The sequence below is a fragment of the Grampus griseus genome, assembly GCF_964374135.1.
Source record: "Grampus griseus genome assembly, chromosome: 7".
NCBI classification, from domain to species: domain Eukaryota; kingdom Metazoa; phylum Chordata; class Mammalia; order Artiodactyla; family Delphinidae; genus Grampus; species Grampus griseus.
Window position 1 is genome coordinate 73,691,203 of NC_139001.1, and position 22,983 is coordinate 73,714,185.

Sequence of the window (22,983 nt, forward strand, 5' to 3'; positions counted from 1 at the left end):
AGAAGAATTGAGCAAATTTGAGGCTGGTGATAAAAAACAGTTGTATCAACAACAGCTGTGTAATCCTGCAAGAGAGTAGGGTAGAATCTCTAGGTAACTTGAAAACAAGAAAAGAACTGTGCAAGCTGGAAGGCTCAGAAGAACTCAGACCGTTTGGTAAATGAGTTTTTGATCAAATAAGTCCTGTAAAATATCATCAACTATGTTTGTGTTCAAGGTAACAAGATGCAGAGACATTTTTTCAAGAAAAGGCAATAACTTAAGCTAATCCAGGGAAAACTCTGAAGTCCCCAAGAACAGAGCCCCCTATTGAGGAACTTGGGCTAATTAAGACCCTAATGTGTCCCAGCCAAGGGTTTATCTTTAGAAGTACCAGAAAACCTAGAGGCATTTATACTTTTATGAAGGTCTTCTGAAAACAAAAATTAGAGGGCAATGTTTAAAAGAATGTTGGTGGTAGATTTCACAACTAGTCAATACTCTTACAGTTAGGTCCATAAGATTCCTAACTACTGCTTAGTTCCTTGCTTCTAAGAGTAATTGAGCAAAAACATGGTAAAAGCTGTTTTAAAAATTCTACCCAGGGCTTCCCTGGTGGCGCAGTGGTTGAGAGTCCGCCTGCCGATGCAGGGGACGCGGGTTCGTGCCCCGGTCCGGGAAGATCCCACATGCCGTGGAGCGGCTGGGCCCGTGAGCCATGGCCGCTGGGCCTGCGCGTCCAGAGCCTGTGCTCCACAACGGGAGAGGCCACAGCAGTGAGAGGCCCGCGTACCGCAAAAAAAAAAAAAAAATTCTACCCACGAACAAATATGTGATGTATGAAAACAGTTCTTTGTTATATTGACAATATGGATCCAAATATAGCTTCACATATTAAGTATGTCAAGGTAAAGCCAGGAAGAGCATACACTGAACAGACCACAGAAGGTTCTTTTGAGCAAAAACATTCAGATTTCTTCAGCTGGTATACCCAAAGGTAAGTGTATCGAAAACATAATTCATCTTTTTGTGAACAGAGTTGACATTTTTGGTGGAAACTCTTTTTGAATAAAAAGAGATTCTTTAGACTGGCAGAAAACCTTTCAACATTTTTCATTTACACAAAGCATTGCATGAGGCATCCAGCATATTTAGTTTGGTCAGCAACTCAGTTAGTCCTTTAGCAACTGACTTGTGTTTTATCCCTCACATGGCTCTGTTTTGAAAATAATTATCTCATTTTCTACTCATTTTCTTATCTCATCTGCAATGTCAATTATTTACATAAAACATCTTAAATATGCTGCAAATATGTAAAACTATTTCCCCTTCCAACTCTTAGTTATTGTTTTGCTTTTGTGTAATTAATTGGGAGTTAAAATTTAAACAGGAAATCAGAACTAAAGATGCCCAGTTTTACCATCAGTTCAACAGCACAGGTTTGTTTGTTTGTTTGTTTATTTTAATATTAACAGGAATATAGCATGATTGACCTCCAGAGACCCAACCCTAACAAAAAAATTTATGTATATCTTTCTTAAGAATGTTGTGGAGGAGATTTGGTTAGGCTCGTGGCCCTGTCTCTGGAGATCCAAATTCTAATCCTGATTCTCTCACTAACTGGCCTGGGATTTCTGGACAGGCCATCTTCCTTATCAAAATGAATGCAAAGGATATTAGGATTTCTAAGATATCTTCTGGTATGCCTAAGTATTGTCATACCTAAGATTATGTGCTCAATTTGGATCAAAGAAATATTGGAATTTTCCCCAAATTTATCAGTGTTATCTTGAGGTCCACATCTAGGACTTTATTCTTTTCTCCCCCCACCCCCCACCCCATAGAGGTGCCGGATCCCCTCCCGTTTTTGGACAAGTCTCGGACAATTTTTTCTTAACTCTCTTCCTAACTGTTTTAAACTCATTCTCTTCCCCTTTCTTTATGTTTCCCTCACTTTATTTCTACCTTGAAATCTTTTAGAGCTCATTTTTAGCATTCTTCATCCCCGTGAATGCTGCTGAATAGTAGTATTTTCACATAAAAGAACTTTAATATTTTTCCGTGCTCTACTTCTGCTTTACTCATTTCAACTCCTCTTATTTGGTCCCACATTAGAGTAGGTTCAACGATTAAATGTATTTTTGGTTACTGCGGTGTGCCGTGACCCAGCCTCTATTTCTCTGCATTTTTTTCTTTCTTTTTTAATATCCACGTGAGTCTAGAAGTTACTAGTATGGCCATTTTTTAAAGTGCAATTTAAAAGCACAGAATGAATGGAAACAACATCCTTGTCTAGAATCGAATAAGCATGTGACTTCCTCACTTAAAGTTTTTCCACTGACTCAGATTGGGAAAAACATTATACAATCATCTAGATCAAAACCCTGCCATCAAGGAGTATTGTATCAATACTATTTCAAACTGTTAAGTAACCATGCATGTAGTGGGGAGGGATTTCACCAAGGTGAAAGCTGTGTGTTTCTGAGGTCTTTTAGCCTAGGAACTCAAGTAATTTTCTTTCTTTCTTTTTTTTTTTGATGAAAAAATAGCAAATAAAGGATCAGCTTCTCACTGATTATACCTACTTGTGGACCAAAAGAGCTGGTTATGATCAAACTCAGCCTTCATGAGTATCATTGTGCTTCTCCAAGTACTTCCGTCCTCTTTTCCAGTTACCTGTTACATGGCATGTGGAAACTTGAAGGCTTTGTTCCAGCACAGGGTGGAAAGCAGGCAATTCAAAAGCCCATCTAGTGCTGAAGAAGGACTCCAATCTAATGTTGGACTGTTTCCCTGAGTTAACTTTTGGTATCTCAAATATTGTGATTTTTAAAAAATCTTCCATTCAAATGTTATTAATTTTGAAAATTTTGAACTAGCATGGAGAAATAGTCACCAAGTTCATTGTCATAGTCACAGTGTCTAATAGATTTACTAGATAAAGACATCAGTTCCTCCTCAGTCTTCATAATATTTTTCAAATTTCCACTTTTGATATGGCTTCACTGGGTCACAAGCAGCAACTTTCAGGGTCTTCTGAGAGAAATTTCCTTCTAAGCATAACAACTGGTGATAGTTTCCAAAAACAATGTGATTCACCTGGAGAGAAACATGATCTGAGAATGAGCCACAGACTGAATTTGACAATCGTGATGTAAGAAAATGAAAACCAATAAAAAATTAGGTAATTACATTTTTGATTTTTCAGGAATTCTCCTGAACAAAATTAATAACATAAACACAGGTTTTAGGCAGTATTAAGTTTGTCTTTATCTCAAACTAAGTTCTCACATTCTCCTAGCTACAAGACTTTTAATTCTTCATGAGACAAAAGATGAATTTTCTGATGATATGGCTGATAACTATATTATTTAAAGGAAATAATTCCAGATGGCATTTACTATATTTGATCGCTGGCTGCCTCACTGCTGGTAGTAAGAAAAAATACACACCATTATAAAAAGTGTGTTAGTTAATTTCTTAAGTCTGTGACTTAGAATGCAAATTTGGAATAAAAAGTGCTAGAAATGATGTATTTTATTTAAGAGTTTCCTATCATGATCTCTGAGAGTACATAATGTCTGATGTCCAGAAAGTCCAGATGTGATTAGAGAAAGTCATAGGTATTTCAGAGGTTCTTTTATTGCTTAATATTTATTGAATGTCCTAGAAATGGTCGATAACCTACTTAGAACTTGCTCATGGGTTTATAATTTTTTTCATTTACCAGTCCTCTCAATTACCCATGACTGTGACAAAGATCATTCTAATTATATATATATTTAATTATATATATAATATATATATATATATGTTGTTTTGAAATGCTTTAAAAATTTATCAAACAGGGGTGACTTCATAATAATTTATTTTAGAGATGCTCTTACAAAAACAATGTCATCCTTGTAGGATTTTGGGAATATGATGCTTGAGTATGCTCAAGGTTTTGTAAAAGAGATAACATTGAGAAGATCATTCTGGATTTTCTACAATGTTCTGCTCGTGGGTTGTAAAGAGGTAACTAAATAACTTGTCCCCAACAAAAAACACAATGTGGAAACCGGTATTGGAGGGGCATTCTATATCCAAATCCTAGACGCCACCTGTGAGACTTTTCCTTTTAGGTGGCCACAGTTCACAGCATTTGAGGAGGGCTGACCTAGAGGACACCTTTTAAATGCAGATTCAGAAATGTATAATTTTAATAGCTCACTGGTATCCGGGGTCAAACTCACTGTCACCCTTCCGCCTTCCATGAAGCTCTCAATGCCTAATGCTTTCTAAAAGAAGAGACATGTTCCTGTTATTCATAGTCTTATTCTCCATTTCTTTTGTTTTTTAAGACTTATACATCTTGGGGGACCTAGGAGGTTTAGTATGAAAACTACCAAAATACTGAAAAAAGAAGAAAGATAATTGTCAAAATACTCATCTCCATGACATCTAGCATCGTGAAAAGGGAACCCAAGGCAGAAGGCAGCTATGTAACATGTTACAAAGTCATAGGCACAAACAAGGTAGGGGAACAGCTTTCTAATTTTTGCCAGCTTAATTTAATTACCTTATTTACAAACTGGCTTACCATTAAGGAGACCAGTGTTGGGCCTATACAAAAATCAGCGAATAAAGGCTTAAGTTCTCAGTGGGCCCAATCCAGTTTATAAGTAAGCCCTATGTCATTTAAGGACTGTCAGCTCCTAAATATTTTCTCACCAGCCTAATATCTTTTCTGATAACAGATTCACTTCTGAAGATGAGAAATGTATTCTTTTTATCATTCGCAATCTCAATCTTTCCCCCTCTCTCTCCCCCTCTTTCCCTCCCTCCCTCCCTCCCTCCCTGCGTATCTGTCTATCTAATCTATCTATCTATCCATCTACCTATCTCTCTCTCTCCCTCTCTCTCTCTATCGCTCCTCTTTGCCACAGGGTTAAGAAAGCAGAAGGTAAAATGTAATTTATTCAATATGTGTTTACAGATTTTCTTAACACTCTGCAACGTGAAATTAGCAGCTCACACACTGGTAATTCCTAATTTTTCTGAATAACTCGATAATAACCATCATCACTAAAAAGAAAAAAATATTGTCCAGAAGGAACTGAAATATAACAGGGATGATCTATAGAAAGAAAGATTGGAGGAGGTGTTGCTTAGGTCCTAATTTTGATCCTGAGCAGGAAGAAAAATGTCATGAAGAGAACAGTCACTGGCTGTGACATCAAAAAGAATGGAGGCGCTCCAAAGAAAAAAGTGTGCTTACTTCGGGGTTCATCCCTGAGCAAAATGATGGTCTCGCATACTAAATGCATTCAGTGGATTTGGTGGCTACCTGCTAGTGAGATAGCAGAAAATTTGAGAAGGCAGGCTTGAAATTATTCCTGCCACTCCAAGATCCTACACCAAAGCTTATGACTTTGTGTCCTATTAAAATATAATTGGGGAAAACAGAAGACTTTGAGAGTGAATAGGATAGAGCACAGATGTTCTGGTAAATATTCACAACTGGACCTCTGGTAAAACATCCCCGATTTGTAGTGTGAAATAAAATTCATATTTATGGCAAGACAAGAAAAATTTAAACATAAAAATTCTTCTCTGCCCTTTGACCTCCCCTCTCCCCCATCTATGCATTGTGTCTCCGCATTATGCATTGACTGAACTTCCCCCATCAGCAGGAATACCTGCTCAACCATAAACAACAACATTCTTCTAGCATCAACAGCTCCTTAAAAGAGAACAGTCCTTCCTGATCTTGTGAAGGGTCACATGACCCACCACGATGGCACTTAAATCTGGATTGTGTAAATTGTCAATAATTCGTTATTTAATGTGCAACCCTGTGTCTCAAAAAATTTATATAAACTGAGTCTTGACTTCTAACAGGCAGAACAGTTCTCAGAGCTTTCTGAGATGCTCTTTCCGGGTTATAATCCTCAAATTTGGCTCAAATAAAATTTTCCAATTCTTTCTTAGATCGACTGGTTAATTTTTTGTCAACAGTAGCATGGGTATAAATACTTGCATCACGGCTGGTTTCAAGTTACCCATGTGACATTGCTGAATGTGAAGTTGGCAAGAGCTGTGCACAGCCAGCTCCCCCAGGCTGGTTGGAGTTGGCTCCAGCACCCGCTCAGAGCCTAGGCCTCTGGGAACCAGAGGGCATGAGAAAGTCTCTCTACACGGAAAGGAGGCAGGATGCGGAACCAGGTTCACACTAAGTGCAGGGCTTGTGGGAAGCACACTGCTTCTCACTTTTCCCATATCCTGTCCCTGTAAACTTTCCTGGTAACCAGTGAGAACCAATTCTAGTCTATACCTTTCTTCTGGCATTATTAGTTGACTGAAGCAAATGACTTTTAGAAACAAAGATGACAATAGCAATTTAACCACCTGGTGACTGTTCTATTTAAAATAACTGATTTGAAATAAATTTTGTGAAAAGAATAAAAAAGGACTCGACAATTTATAGAAAATATCTGTTTATCTCTCTGTATGAACTTTCACACTGTCTCTATTGTCCCAAACACATTTAAGGCTTCTGATTGAGAAAGCTGACAATGAGGGTTTTATGTCCCATTTAATTGAAAGCTGGATTTGTGGTAAGCAACAGGTGCAAATATTCTCTTACCAGTTCTGGATGAAAGACGGATGTTGATTTATGCAGCCATTTTAGCCCTTTGTTTCTGTTATCACAAGGGTGCAGCCTCAGGGCTCCGTTATCAGGGAAGGGAGCTAAGCACCATTCTCCTTGTTTAATAAGCCTTAACCAGGTGTAATTAAATTGTTGAAGCTGTAGGTGAAATGAATAAGAAGGTGACTTCCAATGGCACACACAAGTAGCAGCTTTGTCAAACGTTTTTGTTAGCAATGCTTAAGAATATAGGCACTCTAGTCAGATGTTCTGTGTTCAAATCCTGGTGTTGTCATTTTCAATTCTGACCATGTGGGCATATTATTGACCCTGTCTAATCTCATTTTTATCATTTTTAAGTTGGATAGCTATAGTGTCTATCTCAAAACCTTGGGGTAATGACTCTCAAGTGTTGAGCACACAGTAAGGCCTCAATAAGTGTTAGTTGCAATAATAAAAAGTATTTAGTACAATTAGTATGTATCTGCGAATGGATGTCATTTTAGGTGTTCTGAATGCCAGACTACCTTGGTGCTTGAAGTATTGGAACATTCAAACCACCACATAATTTAGGCCCCTGGCCATTGGGGCTACAGGGAGATCCAAGTCACAGTCCTAAATTACTTTGATGGGAATTATTATGTTTCTTTTTTTTAAGACTAGACATTTGGACTCCTAGAGGCTTTGTTCTATTATAGGAAAGGTTAAAAATCTTTCTTTGCTGGTAGCATAAGGAATCACCAGTTTGCTACTGCGTCAGCATCCCCCAGTTCACAGGAATGGCTCTTGGAGATGTCCAGTTTTGGGGAGTCGCCAACTGTATGTCTAAAATAAATACTGTTTTAGGTAATGGAAGGATGTTTTAAATTTTATAATAATTTTTATAATTTTTATAAATATTTCTCTCCAGTTTTCTTACAACCTAGTACTGTCTGCCTGGTCAATATACTCTAAATGTCTAGGTATGTGGGAAATTTGTTGTTTTGCACCAATGTAAACATATTTTAAGAAAATAGACTGCTGGTAAAATCTATCTAAATACTTTTATCTAGTGAATCATTTGTAATGTAACTGAGATTTAACTTAGATTATCAAGTATGTTATTGTATTAGAACTCTCCATTCAAAAGGTAGTACCTGGACCAAAATTAGCATCTCCTGGGAGCTACTTAGAAACGCTGAATCTCACTCCCCACTATGGACTTATTAAATCAGAATCTGCATTGTAACAAACTCCCCAGGTGATTTGAGCACACGTTAAATTTGAGAAGCACGAACATGTCATAATACAAGGATTTATGTGGCTACTAGGAGAAGCTAACTCTTACCTTGAAAAGGGACATTTCAACTGGTAGAAAAGTTAATAACTAAGGAGACATTTTAAGTAAGGTGACGGATAGGGCTTGATGGTTCAGTCCTAGGGTTTTATTCCTTTTGAGCTTTTTTGGATGAATGCTACAGTCACTGGCTTAATATTAAGCCTCATTAATTCTGCTAAAAATAAGTTAACTTCCTCCATGTTCCTTTACTTTTTATTACTCAAACCAACCAAAAGAAGCAGAAGCTAAAAATGAGTAACAAGACAAAAAGGAAGATGGGCGTTTGTGAAAAGCAGGGGCTCCATGATTCATACTTTTTGTCTCTTGGATCCCTTCGAGAGACTTAGTGGTTATTGAGAACTTGGGTTTTCAGATAAAATACTGGTTAATCAGACACAGAAAGTCACTATAATGATGAGTCTTGAAGGATTGCATTAGTTAATATTTTACTTTCATATAATTTGGACTGATTATGGTTTTGTTTTACAATTTACTACTTTATTTCCTCTTTGAATTGTTAATACGTGAAAATTACCTCTTTCAATTGATTTTTGACACTTTTCTCTTTCCTCTGTCTCCTCTTTCCTAATTAAGAACGAATTCCATTAGCTTCAAGTTTACAATCCATAGCTGAATTAGAGCAGCTTTGAATTAAGAGGTAGAGATGGGATGTGCTTGAAAATACAAGCAATACCTCTAAGTCAAAGCAAAGGAGTAAGTCTTGGCAAGCCTAGATTCTCATCACAAAAAATTTCTCTATCAAAGAATTTACCTGCAATTTTAGGGGGTGAGTTCAACTCCGGAATGTATGTTCCTGTGAGTCTTATTTGGTACCCAAACTGATAACTGTCCCCACAGAATGAGTTGTTAGGAAACGTATGTTGGAGAGGGAGGTGCTATCACTCAGAGCTCACCTCCAGCCCTGAAGAGTCCTTGCTCTGTTCTCCCTGGCCCTACTCCCTCCCCTAAATATTGTGCTCTGAGTTTGTTGAAATTTTGCTTAGAGTTTTCCACCATGGATCATGAATTGTGCAATTTGTATTACTCCCTTAAGATGTAGGATAATGTGTGTGTGTGTGGGGGGGGTGGAATCAGAGAGTAAAATTGCTCCCGTAGATTAATTATTTAAAAATATGTACCATCTTTATTTTCTTTATCATTTTGTCTTTATACGTAATGAGTTACTTTTCTCATTTTTGTCTTTATTACTATAGCAGTGAAAATTTGTGGAGCAGCAAATGTTAGATATTCTTTTACAGGCTTCACATGTGTTATCTAATTCTATCCTCACACCAGCTCTGGAATAGGCACTATTATCACTGTCATTTACCTAAGGGTTAAGAAATTTGCAGTTGACACGTTTTTTACAAGTGATGGAACCAGAACTGGGTCCCCGGTGGGTTGACTACAGTATCAACTACAGTTGACCTTTATTCCCTCAGTCACTGTCTTCTACATTTAGAAGTGGACCCTGTTGTCACCAACCCTATCATTACACAGAAATGTAGAAACTAATTACTGTTTCTGTAGGCGAAAATGAATTTCCCAAGTGAATGATGAATGTCATACCCTGCACCTATCAACTACACCTGCACCTACTATCAACTGTACCTACCATGAGAGAAAAAACCCAGCTCAGCATACCTTGCTGCTCCCATCACAGTCTTCCAGAATGGCTGTGGTGTTTTTGATGGAAATGCATTTACCCAAGGCCTCATTAATAAGCTAGGAAGCAAAATATAAAACATGCGTTAAGAAAAGATATTTTAAAGTACAACAAGACATTCAGAAAACACAGAACATAAAACTATAATAGGGTTAAAAGATAGTTAAGTTAATAGCATTACTTAGCACTATACAATTTTATTGGTTGCTGTCTCTAACAGAGACATAAGGTAATCTTGCTAAAGTACAGCTTCAATCTGTCAATTTAGGCCTGTGATTCAGCCACAGAGCCAACAGAGGCTCTTAATTAACCCTTGCCTGGAATGCTGAATAGGAAAGGAGAAAAAGGTGGCATGAAAAGTAGTTATTTTCTTGTCTCAAGTTTGTCTGATGCATATATTAAAAGTCAGTGCACATACTTGCAATTTAATCAAACCAGCGGTTATGGGCTCTGTTCCCTGGCTGACCCCTCCAAGCTATTCGACTGCTTAGGCACTGAATCATAGATAAATTGAGTCCTTCAAAAACAGCAGATGCCAGCTGACTCCTGGTCGGAATCTTCCTAATGACTCAGGCAAGCTACAATTCATTACAGGAAAGTCACGCAAGTTAATACACAGCAAAGCTTAAAGGCATTTTCTGGCAGGCCCCCAGGTTTTTAATGGATTTCTAAGGTCCAGTATGGAGGCAGCTTTCTATAAGTCACCATTTAATGTGGAAAAATATTGATTCCCTCGCTCCCTTTGACATTCTGGGCAGGTCTAACGAGATGGTGGGTTAATAGCACAATTTGGGGGCTTCCCTGGGGGCTTCCCTGGTGGCGTAGTGGTTGGGAGTACGCCTGCCGATGCAGGGGACACGGGTTCGTGCCCCGGTCTGGGAAGATCCCACATGCCGTGGAGCGGCTGGGCCCGTGAGCCATGGCCGCTGAGCCTGCGCGTCCGGAGCCTGTGCTCCGCAACGGGAGAAGCCACAACAGTGAGAGGCCCGCATACCGCAAAAAAAAAAAAAAGAAAGAAAGAAAGAAAAAAAGCACAATTTGGACTTAGATATCTAGAAGAGCCGTGGAGAGCTAAGTGTCTACACAGGGAAGCCCCCTGTGCTGGGAAGTGGGGAAGTCTTTGTTGCCAGGGACTCTATTTGTGTCCTTTTTGTTCCAGGGCGCCTAACAAAGGGCTCTAACCCTGGAGCGCTGTAGGACGCAGGCTATGTAGCTCACAGAGTTGACAGACTTCATAACGCAGTGCTCAGTGGGTTGGTTCTCACTTTTACATGCATAACTTTTCTTGTGAGAAAGTTAAGGGGCATCTTTAGGGTCCAGAAAGTGCAGAATAAAATGTAAAAACAAGAGGGAAAATTGCAAATGCTGGCAAGCAGGGGACCAATAGTGAGCATGGATAAGCCAGAGCTGGAATTGAGGTCGTCCGCACATGATGGGAAGCTAAAAAGTTAGACCCTCAGTGGAATGGTGTACCGGGAAAAAACAATTTACCCATTAGCACAGGGGGACAAATGGGAAGCTAGGTTCTCCCATGGGAATCTGAAACCTTACATCAACCTTCATTTTGGTTTGAGATGCCCACTTACACCACTAGCATTGGCTAGGAACACTGATAGAACCCTCAAAGCACAAAAATAAACATAAAAATCTACCAGTTTTGTTACCTCTGGGGTGACTGGCAAGCAACACATTTCTAGAAGAACAGAATCTCCATCAGAAATCCTCAAAGGAAGCTCTATTCACAATTTAAATTGTGACTAGACAATGACAAGTTTGGGAGGAGACAACCCATCATTAGTAAGTGGGAGCAGTCAGAACCTACAGAAGGAATCCACCACCATGAACTTCAGAGAAAGGGTTAATAAATAGAAGTGCACAGAGGTAGAACACTCCTGGAGTTGAAAGAAAGGAAATGCTGTCCCAATTGCTCTCTGGATCTTAACAGAAATAAATATAAACTCCTGTACTTGTAGATTATGCAGAAAATATCTTATCTTCAAATGAATTTGGAAAACTCTGGCTTCAGTACAGTTGAACAGGTTGCCTTACTCCAGAACTTCTCAGAACCTTCGGTACTGAGTGCAGGTTAATGTTTAGCTCGTGGCTCTGAAAGGCAATGTGGTACGAGAGTTTGCCAAATACATTTGACCATGGAATCCTATTTCTGACTGCACAACTAATAACTTTGCTCAGAACAGTGTTTGGGATCGCCTGGTTTAATTGATTTCTTTGTATTTATTTCTCACAATCCCTTCTTCCAAGCACTGAAAGGCTTAGAAAGAGAGAAAACTTTTCTATCCCTTGTCTCCCCTCTCCCACTTCATATGAAGATCTGTTTCCCTTCCCTTCTTTTGGAAATTACTGGAGAAACTGCTTTCCTTCATATAGGAATGGTCTATGAAGTGCTAAGGAATTGTTATTCTTTATCTCATTGTGAATAGTTTTGAAAACTGGTTTTTAACTTTTGATTTTTTAAAAATTATATCCATGCTTTTATTGTAAACCATGTCAATCTTTTTTTTTTAAATTAGGAAGTACACAAGTTTTAAATTATCCATTTTGAATTATTTCATTTCCAATTTAGGAGGTGGGAGTTCCCTATGGTTTATCTCAGAGTTGTTAAACACTAGGCTAGAAGCTGTTTGCTGAGTTTTATCCAACATAAATACAAATTATTGGTGAGGTTCTTTTACTTTATTATTTTCAAATATCTTTGGTTCAGTGAGAAAAGATTTGTTCTTATTTTTAAAAAGTCAAACTTTCCTCAGTGTGTAGGTTTAAAGAAGGGAAAAATATGGAGCAAGTAAAAAAAAGCTGTGGATTTTATTTTCTTGGAACTTTACATGATTATCTATCCAAAATAATGGTCTAGTTAATCTTACTCTGAATTGCCTGGAGAAAGGTTTTTTGTTTGTTTGTTTGTTTGTTTTAATAGTAATAATACTCCCTACTGGTTGCTTCAGAAGGGAGCAAATGTCATTTTATTAAAATTTGTCTAAGGAAGGCAGCAAATAGGGAGGAAAATAGAAAGAATTTGTTAAAACCATTTAAAAAATATTTTCCACATTTTGTTGTATTAAAACTCAGGCATCAGCATAAGGCTGTTTCATTAGGAGAGCTCTTCAAAAATTTCAAGGGAACTATTATACAAGCTAGCCTCAAAGAGGAGCAAAAGATAGTTTTTTAGTTCCCTCTGGTGGTTAAAGTTCAGTAATGCTCTTGCTGAGATTCTGTGTTGTTAGGACAGGAAAAAATTACTACGGTGATAATTTCTTTTTATTTTATCCTGCTCAGGAAATAGAGTCTTAAAAATGTAAATTTATTTTACAAGCATATTATTTGAACAGTGTATTAACCCAGGTTATTCTTGCTAATGAGTTATCTAAGATAAAATATCAGGTTGAACCATCTGAAGTAGCGACTATTGCATTTTGACCTACAAAGGTGGCAATTATGTCATACACAAACAGATTACATATACTTATTTGTCAGTTGAATTTTATTAAAGCAGAACAAATTCTCAGACTGGTTTCCTCTCTTTCTCACTTTTCTGGGATCTCCTTTATATCATCAAGGCGAATGGCTTTACTAAGTGTCCTTGTCATCAGGAGATTTCCTAGGCAGAGAAAAACTGGGTTTGTACAATCCACTTTCTAGGGAGAACTGAAAAAATATGACCTAAAAAAAGATTAAAAATTTGCATTACAGGAGAAGACCTCTAGGTCAAGGCTTGACTAACCATCTGTAAACCCAGTCTATGGTAAGTGTTCTCATATCTTGTCATCTTCTTCAAATTAAGCCTCGCTCCTAGAATGGTTTTGAAATGGCTTTTTTTTTTTTTTTTTTTTTTTTTTTTTTTGCATTACGCGGGCCTCTCACTGTTGTGGCCTCTCCCGTTGTGGAGCACAGGCTCCGGACGCACAGGCTCAGCGGCCATGGCTCACGGGCCCAGCCGCTCCGCGGCACGTGGGATCTTCCCGGACCGGGGCACGAACCCGTGTCCCCTGCATCGGCAGGCGGACTCTCAACCACTGCGCCACCAGGGAAGCCCTGAAATGGCTTTTTGTTTGTTTGTTTTCTCTCTTATTTTTTTTAGAGTTTCTCTCCTTCCTTGACTTTTCTTAGCTTTGTACTCTATCCAACCTATCAAGTTTGGCTTCTTTCCTTTTGGTATGTTACCTTGTGCCATGGAATTTTCCCAGCTATTGTCTGACAATTTCTGTTATTTTCAATCCCTCTTTGAAATCTCTAAAATTCTAATTAAATCACGTCATGCCATTGCTTAACCCTACTCAGCAACTTCCAATTACATTCTGAAGAGAGAGAGAGAGAGAGAGAGAGAGAGAGAGAGAGAGAGAATCCTTACTCTGCCCGCAAGGACCTGTGTATGCATCTCCTTCCTCTCTCTTCACCTTCATCTGGTGCCATCCTTCCCACCTTCGCACCCTGATAACAACATCCATCTTCTTTCCAGTTCTTGAAATCCTCAAACTTTCACCCGTCTTAGAGTTTTTGCACAAAGGGCATCCTCTGCCCACGGCTCTCTTCTTTACAGCTTGGCCAGCGCTTGGTCTTTCAGGCCTGGCCTTCAATGTCTCCACAGAGTTGACTACTCTAAGAATAATTCCTGACTTGTGGCCAGTTCCCTAAATAAAAGCTACTATATTTTTTATTTACAGTTTACTTGCTTATTTGTTTATTATCTTTCTATCCTACCCAACTTCAAGCTCCACAGAGAAGGGATCAAGTCTACTTCATTCATCACCCTACAATCCAGTTCTGAAATACTGCCTGGTTTCTTGACACTTGGTACGTGTTCGCTGAATTAATCAATGAGCATGGCCGCCTGGAAGCCTTCCTCAAGTTTACCCAATGTATGTAGTCCTCAACCATGCTTGGTCTCCTCTGCACTCATATTTGCTGTTTACTTATAATGTAATAATTCATTCTTCCCCATGCATTTTCAAAAGGGTTTTTGCATTGTCTTTTGACGAAGTCAGATTTTAAATTGCTGCTTGAACTTACCACACCACTTGCCCTCACTATGGGAGCCTTCAAGTCTGGAAAAACATTCTCCAAGTACCACTTGAAGCTTTTGCATTTTAGTTTCTTTCGAAGTTCCCGTTGCTGGGTGAGGTTTCCGACATCTAACCCTTGGTCTGTGAGGTGATCCCCATGGCCGTAGAAGAGCTCCTTGTACTCATCAAGCCAGACCTCAGCCACCCTCACCAAGTTCCTCTCCACTGTCTTCATCCGGTCTTTGGGGAAGGAATACGGATTGTCATTTCGGAATATGTGGCCCACTCGGGAACAGGGAATGATCTCAATTTCGCCACCACACATCCACACCTGGAACAATTTGATGACACACACCAATTATCCAGTGATTGCCCACAAATCATGGGCAATTAATGACAAGAAGCCACCCGGCAACTTTTTCCCCCTGTTGAAGTACTACTCTTCACTTCTGAAATCCTTTTCAACAGAAAATTAAACTCAACAGGTTTATTTAGTTTTGTATATTGCTGTGGACCATTTTAGGGTTATTAAAATATATATTTTCTCTTTTCCTATCCTGTGCAAATCTTGTTTTTTTTCTAAAAAAATCCTAACAGAATCCCAATGTATGAAATATGTACCATGAGTTCCTGCTTTAGTCAGATCAAGGAAAGGAATATATATTTCCTTTTTTTTTCACTGTCCCCTTCTCACATCTTGGAATGATCTGTATGACTTGTGGACACAACTGAAGACAATTCTTCCTGATCAAGAGCTCAAAGTAATACCCCTGTTACTATATACACCCCTCTCCATAGGAAAGCAGGTGCTTTGGATGCTCTCCACTGTGGCTGCTGCCACCGCTTTCTCAGGTATGAATCAATGGTTATATAAATATCCAGTTATCTGAGACGTCCTAAGATGCTGTACTATCGCCTGTTGGTGGCCTTCCCTAGTGGCTCTTTTTATCCTTCTGTCACTTGTGCTCTCCAAGATGGCCCGTTACTAAATAATTCCATTATTTCTAATATATTAGAAAAACCTATGAGAGTAATTTTGTGTCAAGTATGCATCCCACAGCATTTACATTGAATGGCAGACAGTTATTTCCCCCACATTCAGATGCAGAAACCATGTTGTGAAATATGAGGGAACTCCAATAAATTTCATGAGAGTTATTGATTCTTCCAAATTCAATCTGGAATATGAAGACATTAATCCAGAGACCTTAATATTTCTGTGAAATTTCCTCCCAGAGATAGTAACATAACTGATTGTATTAGTAAAATGAAACTGTTTAAAAATGATAAACTCTTAATTGTAAAGAGAATTTGAGAAACACTTGGTGTTACCTTGAAAGAGAGCTCCATATTTTCTCCACCCCAAACGTCGAGCCCAGGATCGTATGTTCCAAGTTCAAAAAAGTAATTTTTATCAATAGAAAATAATCCACCTGCCATGACGGGGCATCTACAAAAAGAAAAGTTGGCTTTTTAATCTCGCATGTCATGGGAGCTCAACTTTTAGAGTGGGTTCCCTACTAGGAGGCATTTTAGAATATTTACCAAGTATGGGGAGGTCTTGAAAGAAGTCACACATAGCATCTAAGTGACAAATTCCCTGGTTTATGTGACAGAACTTGATTAGGGTCAGCAAAGATGGGGCCTGGAACTAGGATTCTTACTTGTCATTTATGCCCTGACACAAATTCTCCAGAGATGTTATTTTTAATAACAGTTATTTAGTGCTGTTTAAGGAAGACCCAGCAGGCACTGCTGTAAGTGTTATATATGTATTAACTCAGGCCTCACAAAAATCCTGTATGTAACACTAAGAAACTACAACCCAGAAAAGGTAACAAAGTTTCCTAAGGTCACAGACTAGTAGGCTGTACATCTGGGGTTCAAATTTGGGTGGTCTGGCTTGACTCTATGATTTCTCCCCCGCTATACTGCCTCAACTGTACACAAACTATACTGACAGCTTGTTATGTGGCAAACACTTTTTAAAGCACTTTATATATAGTATTATCTGATTTAATTCTCAAAACAATCCGAGGTAGCTACTTCTGTTAGTCTTAAAGTAAAAATGAGGAAACAGAGACTCAAAGAGGTTAAGAAACTTTTAAAAAGTCACCACTAGTACCTAGTAGAGTTCAGATTTAAACCCAAAGGGTCTGACTCCAGAGCCTTCACTGCTGTTATTGGTCATGGGGAACAGAAACTACATTTGAGTCAGCAGTTAGACAAGGCAGTCATCACTTCCCATGGTGGTCACCAAGGGCTCCCCCTGCTCTGCCTGAGGCTGGCTGAGTGCTCATCCTGCAGGTCTAGACTTTGGGGGAAGTGTTAGGAAGCTCCCACCACTTTGGCTTCAGGTCTAAGCTGTGTTCTTCAATCCAGTTTCTCCAGGAATAAAGCCCCAATTATAATTCGCATCCAACTTCTGTGTCTATTTCTCAATTTATTCACAGAATTTTGCACCCTTCCCATAGAAAGTACAGGATTAGATTCAAAAAGAATTAGAATGATATCTCTATTACTATTATTTACTCTTAATTTTTACTCATGTTGACTTTAATATTATGTGTGTTTATATAGCATTTATGCAGCACATTTAAGTGGCTTATATTTCTTAGTTTGCAAATCCCAGAGAACAAGAGTAGTGTTTGTGAATTTCCCTGGTTCAGGGCTGGATAGGGTGCAATAGCCCACTGAAAAGGTGAGTTTTGTTTGTGGGAAACTAACTTCTCAGGAAAACATTGTTTGCTTTTGGTCATTTATTGGCTAGAACTGTAATTCTTGGTGTTCTATAGACTGACAGCATATACTTGTTTTGTGGAATTGCTTCCTATGCCTTTATAAAAAAGATATATGACTCCTTCCTAATCTTAAGTTTCACACACTTACCTTATTATATCAGTTTCTTTAATTTTGTGTTTTGCAACAACGTCTGGAGGAATTGTTCTCCAACCAAAGTTCATTGGCCACACAAAGATGCCTCTTTGAAAGTTGTCCACTGTCATGTAACTAGTCCAGGAAAAAAAACCAAAGTGCTACCTGAGATCATACACATACACTTAACCAACCCGACATCATGTCTTGTGCAAGTGAATGAAACAAGTGCCTATGCAGATGATTTTAGATCATCACAAACTTTTTAACAACGTTTCAATAAAATGTATGAGTAAAATTTGCATCAGTGACTAACTGGCTGGATTGCTCACTTTTAACTTACACTTCTCTTTTAATAATGTTCCGGCCATTTTTGAGGAAAAAAAACCCACTTAGGAATATATATGTGTATGTGTACATATATATATATATATACATACAGATACCACAAAAAGAAAAACTAATCTTAAGGAAAATAAATATTTGGGGGTTCAGCTGAATAGAAAGAGGAAAGACCTGGACGATGAGTATTAGTATTTATTAGCATTAAGGGTTAAGAATTTGTGATAATCAAATAAACAATTGGATTGATCAGCTTTCATCTCAAGATATCTCTCATGTATTTCCATTTATTTAAACAGATAAATTGTGTATTACTTAGATTTGCAAAAATGTACATATTAGGAGTATGACCAGTACTTTCTGCTGCTGGTTAAAACTCACTTAAGTATCTTGTGGAATATGACAATATTACCTCATATCCTTATCATTGATGACTTCAATTACTGGACAGGCTACTTTCTTTCTACTTAAATAAACTCTTTCCAGAAGAGGTTCCAACCAACCAACGTTACATTCCACGTGAGAATCTAAGAATGTCAACACGTCACCTACACAGCCAGAAAAAGAACAATTATTTGAAAATGCAATACACTGAATGTGTGTACGTCACGTTCAAAGGTCCTGGGGACTGATCCAGAAATGTGGTTGTAAAGGCAGTAGTCTTTTCTTCTCACTGAATTTCTTCCTTGTCTCTCTAATTTCATTCCATAATGACATAAAAGAAATTTTGTTTCTAGCAGTCCCTTGGAGCAAGCATTATTTATGTTTGGAAAAAATTGATCAGCCACTTAGAATGCGGAGCCAAGGCTCTGAAGGGAATATTTTGTATTAAAGTTAGTTGATTTTGTCCCTTCTAAGGAGGGTGGGTCCCATTAACTCTGGGGTAGAGGACTGGGACTTTGTTTTGCAGAAGACAAGGAAGAGTTTGAGATTCCAGGTTTGGCCTTAGGAATGATGAAGAGGACAATCGCTCCACATTATAGGAGTGAAAAGGAATTAAAGTGGGGGAACTAGTAAGACTAGGAGGTAGTTTTAAAAGGCTTACGGAGGGGGGAATGGGGAGTTGTTTAATGGGTATAGAGTTTTAGTTTCATGAGATGAAAAGAGTGCTGGAGATTGGGTGCCCAACGGTGTGAATGTACTTCACAGTGAACTGTACATTTGAAAAATTGTCTGTCCTTGTTGAGCACAGACCCCCACTTATACTTAGGTGACCAACTTAGGATACTGCTGCTAGCACCAATTAGTGATGGAGATTGTGCTTAGAGTTCCTTGATGAATGTGGACCTGCTGCCCATTTAATTTTACAGAATGATTTATAAGTGATGGTGAGGAAATCATGTGTCTTCCCTGCAGCAGGAACAAGTTGTAGAAATTTACAGAAAGATTGTTGCTCTTCAGGAGACCTGAGAGTTGGCCAGAAGTTAGATGTCACTTGTTCTCCACACACTAAAAGTTAGTCAGAGAGTTACACTTTTGCCTTATTATTTTGTAAAAGACTCTTTCAGACTCTCAGAGAGCCTGACATTACTCTGAGACCAAATGTGGCTAACTCAACTTCTGTTTCTGCATGTCCTTGGATACCTGATCTCAACCTTACCTGTGGCTTCTCTTCCCTCCTCTCTGAATCCTAAAGGGTAAGTCTTTAGGAAGCAGTAGCTGTCAACGCCTGTCAGATTCTGGATTCAGAGTCTTACCTTTGATCTCTTTGTTTGGTCAGGCATTCTAGAGAAGATTTCTACACTGGTATCTTTGCTGATCTCTGATTATAGAGACTCTTCAAATCCACCGCAGGCTGCTGCCTATGCTCTACTTGTGAGGTCAAGGGAATGCCTGGGAGAGTTTGGGAGGACTCACTAGGCTGGCCAGCCCTGCTCAGTGCCATCCTTGAATGGTCCCTGAATTACATCCTTGACTAAATCTGGTACAGGACCTCCTGAGTTCCCTTAAACTCTCCACAGGGTTCAGGTGCATTTCAGGGCAGTTGGATTTATCTTTAGATGAGGCTGTTATTAACCCCATCAAACAGACATTTCTGCTTCTTTCCAAACTCAAACGTCAGCCCTCCACTAATGCTGCTCAAAGTATGGGCCATAGACACTGCCATCTATAGGGAGATAGGGACAGAAATTGAGAACAAATGTTTTGAAACTTTATAGCAGTTTGCCAGAGTAATTGGTTAATTTATTGTCTATTTCATATACCTGTGTGTTATATATACACACACACATATATATAATTATGTATATATCTATATGTGTGTATGTATATATAATTGTGTATATAGCTATTTTTTTCCCATTTCTTTTCTAGGTAATTCATTTTTATTATCATTTATAAAGGTGTCCACAAAAAATGGAAATGAAGAGAAGTCCTTCTGTGATAGTTTGGGAAGTCACTCTCTGCTGCATAGTGGCAAGCAGTTAAGATACACCTCGCTGAAGTTTCTTAGAGTTGTGCCCCCTTAGTGAGTCATTAAAACAATTTATTGAGATTGGCCAGAATCTAAAAAAAATAAATAAAACAGAAAAGCAGATATTAGAATCGTCATGCATTTCTTAACATGGGTCACGGTCAAAAGAGTTTGAAAGTTACTAAACTAAGGCTGAGCTAATGTGTTCAAGGGTGTTAATGAATAGCTGAGAAACAAATTTACAATTTTACATTTGGAGTTACTAAATTCAAAGAAATCATGTTATGGTGTAACTATAAGTTATTGAGAAGGCCAATGGCAATAACTTTGATCAAGTTCATTGCACCCCTTCTGAAGGTGGCCTCTCATACTGTCTAACAATTTGGGCTGTTCTGGAGATCATTACCAGCAGGCCTTGTGCTCCAGGCAGGCAGAGAGACAGTTTTTATAAGCAGCACAGTTTTGGTCCTGTATTCATCAGCTTTCTCTATATGGATGTGTAATTTTCATCTCAAACTGAGATGGACAAAATCAGAGCTCAGTTGCAATCCCAAACCTGTGCCTCTGGTCATAGCCCCACCATCCACCAACTTGTTCAGATTCCAATCCTAGGGGTTTTTTTGACTCCTCATATTAACACTCTCTTCACATCTTACCTGATGGCAAGTCCTGCAGGCTCTGTGTCCACAGTAATTCTAAATCTGACCACTTCCTCTATCTGCCCTGGTACATTTCTGGTACCTGGACAACTACAGTAGCCTCCTAACTGGTCTCCCTACGTCCTCTCTGACTTCCCTAATGTCTATTCTCTACAAAATGGCCAGAATGAGCTTTTAAAATGTAAGTCAGACAATTTTATTCTCCTTTTTAATGTCCTTCATTGACTTCACATTATACCAAGAATATCGCCTGCATTTCTTGAGTGACTCAGAAAACTTTACAGAAGACAGCCTTTGCCTTTCTCCCCCAATGCATCTCTTACCACTCCCTCCATGGTCAGCACCTGTCAGCCATAATAAACTTCTTTCTTTAATTTGAATATGCAGAGCTTGTTTCTGCATTGAGACATTTGCATTTCTTGTTCCTTTTGCCTGGGAATGTTCATCACACAGATCTCAGCTCAAAAGTTATCCACTTGGACTATTTCTTGACTATTTTATTTTTGTATCATTTGTGGATAATGACTTTCCAAAGGAAATCAAATGGAGAATTTCATTAAATTTTTCCAAATGCTGTCCATAATTAAGAATCTTAGCTGTCACCACAATGCCCGTTTTGGTGTGATGTGCTTGTTGTCAATTTAAAACTTCCATTACAGAGAGAAGAAATTTGTTAGCAAACCAATGGGATAAGAAAAGTTCCAAATCTGGGGTCTAGTTGCAAGACAGTGAAACTCTGGTGAGCAGATAATTCGGCTTCAGACAATGCTTGAATCCAAGCTGGTGGAGGTCTGCAATGCTATGGCTTACAGGGGCAGAGTGGTGGCTAAATGTCTAGAAGCAACAAAATGTAGTAGAAACAAGTGTAGGTTCTAAAGCCAAGGTTTCTGGGTTCTAATCCTGGCTCTACCACTTACTAGCTGGGAGAACTTGTCATAACATCAGTGTGCCTCCTTATTCTCATCTATAAGATGAGGGAAATGATTGTATCTACTTCATAGAGTTATTGTAAGGATTAAATCAATTAATATAGAAAGTGTGTAGAATGGTACCTAGTACATAAGGTCAACTATTATTATGGGGTACAAGTGCATCCAGAGAGGATGTGAAAATGAACCAAAATGTTTGATGCTATTTTTAGAATACTTATGGAGAGAAAAGATATACCTTCTCCCCCATTCACCCACTAATACCCACACACTAAAAAGAGGTGAGGAAAAGAAGGCATGTTACTCTTTGGGAAGAGAGGGCAATTGGAAGAGCAGACAAAAGTCAGGGGAGAGATAATTAATTCTGAAGTTCTCAAAACCGATGGGGTCAGGTCAAAAAGTCACAGGCTTAAAGGGGTGCCTAGTGGTCAAATTTGGGATGATTTGAGCACACACACACAAATATGAATACTAATACTAATGCTGATAATATACACATTGACTTTTTCAAGGCATAAATCCATAGTGAAGTGGGCATAACAGGGGGTTAGAAAGGAGGAAGAGAAAGAGAGAGAGCGGGGAGAGAGAGGCAAAGAGAAAAAGAAAAAGAGAGATGTCTTCTTTACAAGTAGAATGCCAGCTCTAAAAGAAGAAGGAATTAGAGATTTAGAAAAACAGTTTTGCAGTCCTCAGTGTAATAATTGATTCAAGCAATGATCATCAATGGCTGCTAGATTATTGGATAAAATGTTGTGAGGGCAGACTTAGAGAATGAACTTATAGTTACCAGAGGGGGAAGGGTGGTGGGGAGGGATAGACTGGGAGCTTGGAATTGACATGTACACATTGTTAAACTTAAAATAAAACGCCTTTCCATAAGAAATTTTAAAATATAAGAAAGAATGCTAGCAGTGAAAAAAAAATGTTGTGAGGAAACAGAATACTCACATGGATCAAAGTATCACCCACAAATTACTTCCTACTCTGAGGAAAACTCTAGCTGTCAACATCTTAACCGAGTGCTTAAAATTATTATCACCAACACTGGGACGACCTGGCATCGTGTCTCTTGATTTGAAGCGATAAGAAGTTCACAATTCCCATCACCTATGTAATAGAATTCTATATGGTATTCATGAAAAACATCCTGTGAG

At 38.6% G+C, this 22,983-nt stretch overlaps 1 protein-coding gene across 1 annotated transcript in view; it reads right to left on the reverse strand.

Moving 5' to 3' along the window:
- Window positions 1-2,937: 2,937 nt before the first annotated feature.
- The window catches only part of GALNT5 (polypeptide N-acetylgalactosaminyltransferase 5), a gene marked incomplete at both ends in the record, with an annotated part of 36,370 nt that continues 16,324 nt past the window's right edge, over window positions 2,938-22,983 (reverse strand). Inside the window, 7 exons of the mRNA XM_082658877.1 lie at window positions 2,938-3,078; window positions 6,608-6,769; window positions 9,573-9,653; window positions 14,620-14,943; window positions 15,945-16,062; window positions 17,502-17,621; window positions 18,241-18,376. Of these exons, the coding sequence (XP_082515003.1) occupies window positions 2,938-3,078; window positions 6,608-6,769; window positions 9,573-9,653; window positions 14,620-14,943; window positions 15,945-16,062; window positions 17,502-17,621; window positions 18,241-18,376 (1,082 nt within the window). The remainder of the gene's footprint in view (window positions 3,079-6,607; window positions 6,770-9,572; window positions 9,654-14,619; window positions 14,944-15,944; window positions 16,063-17,501; window positions 17,622-18,240; window positions 18,377-22,983) is intronic.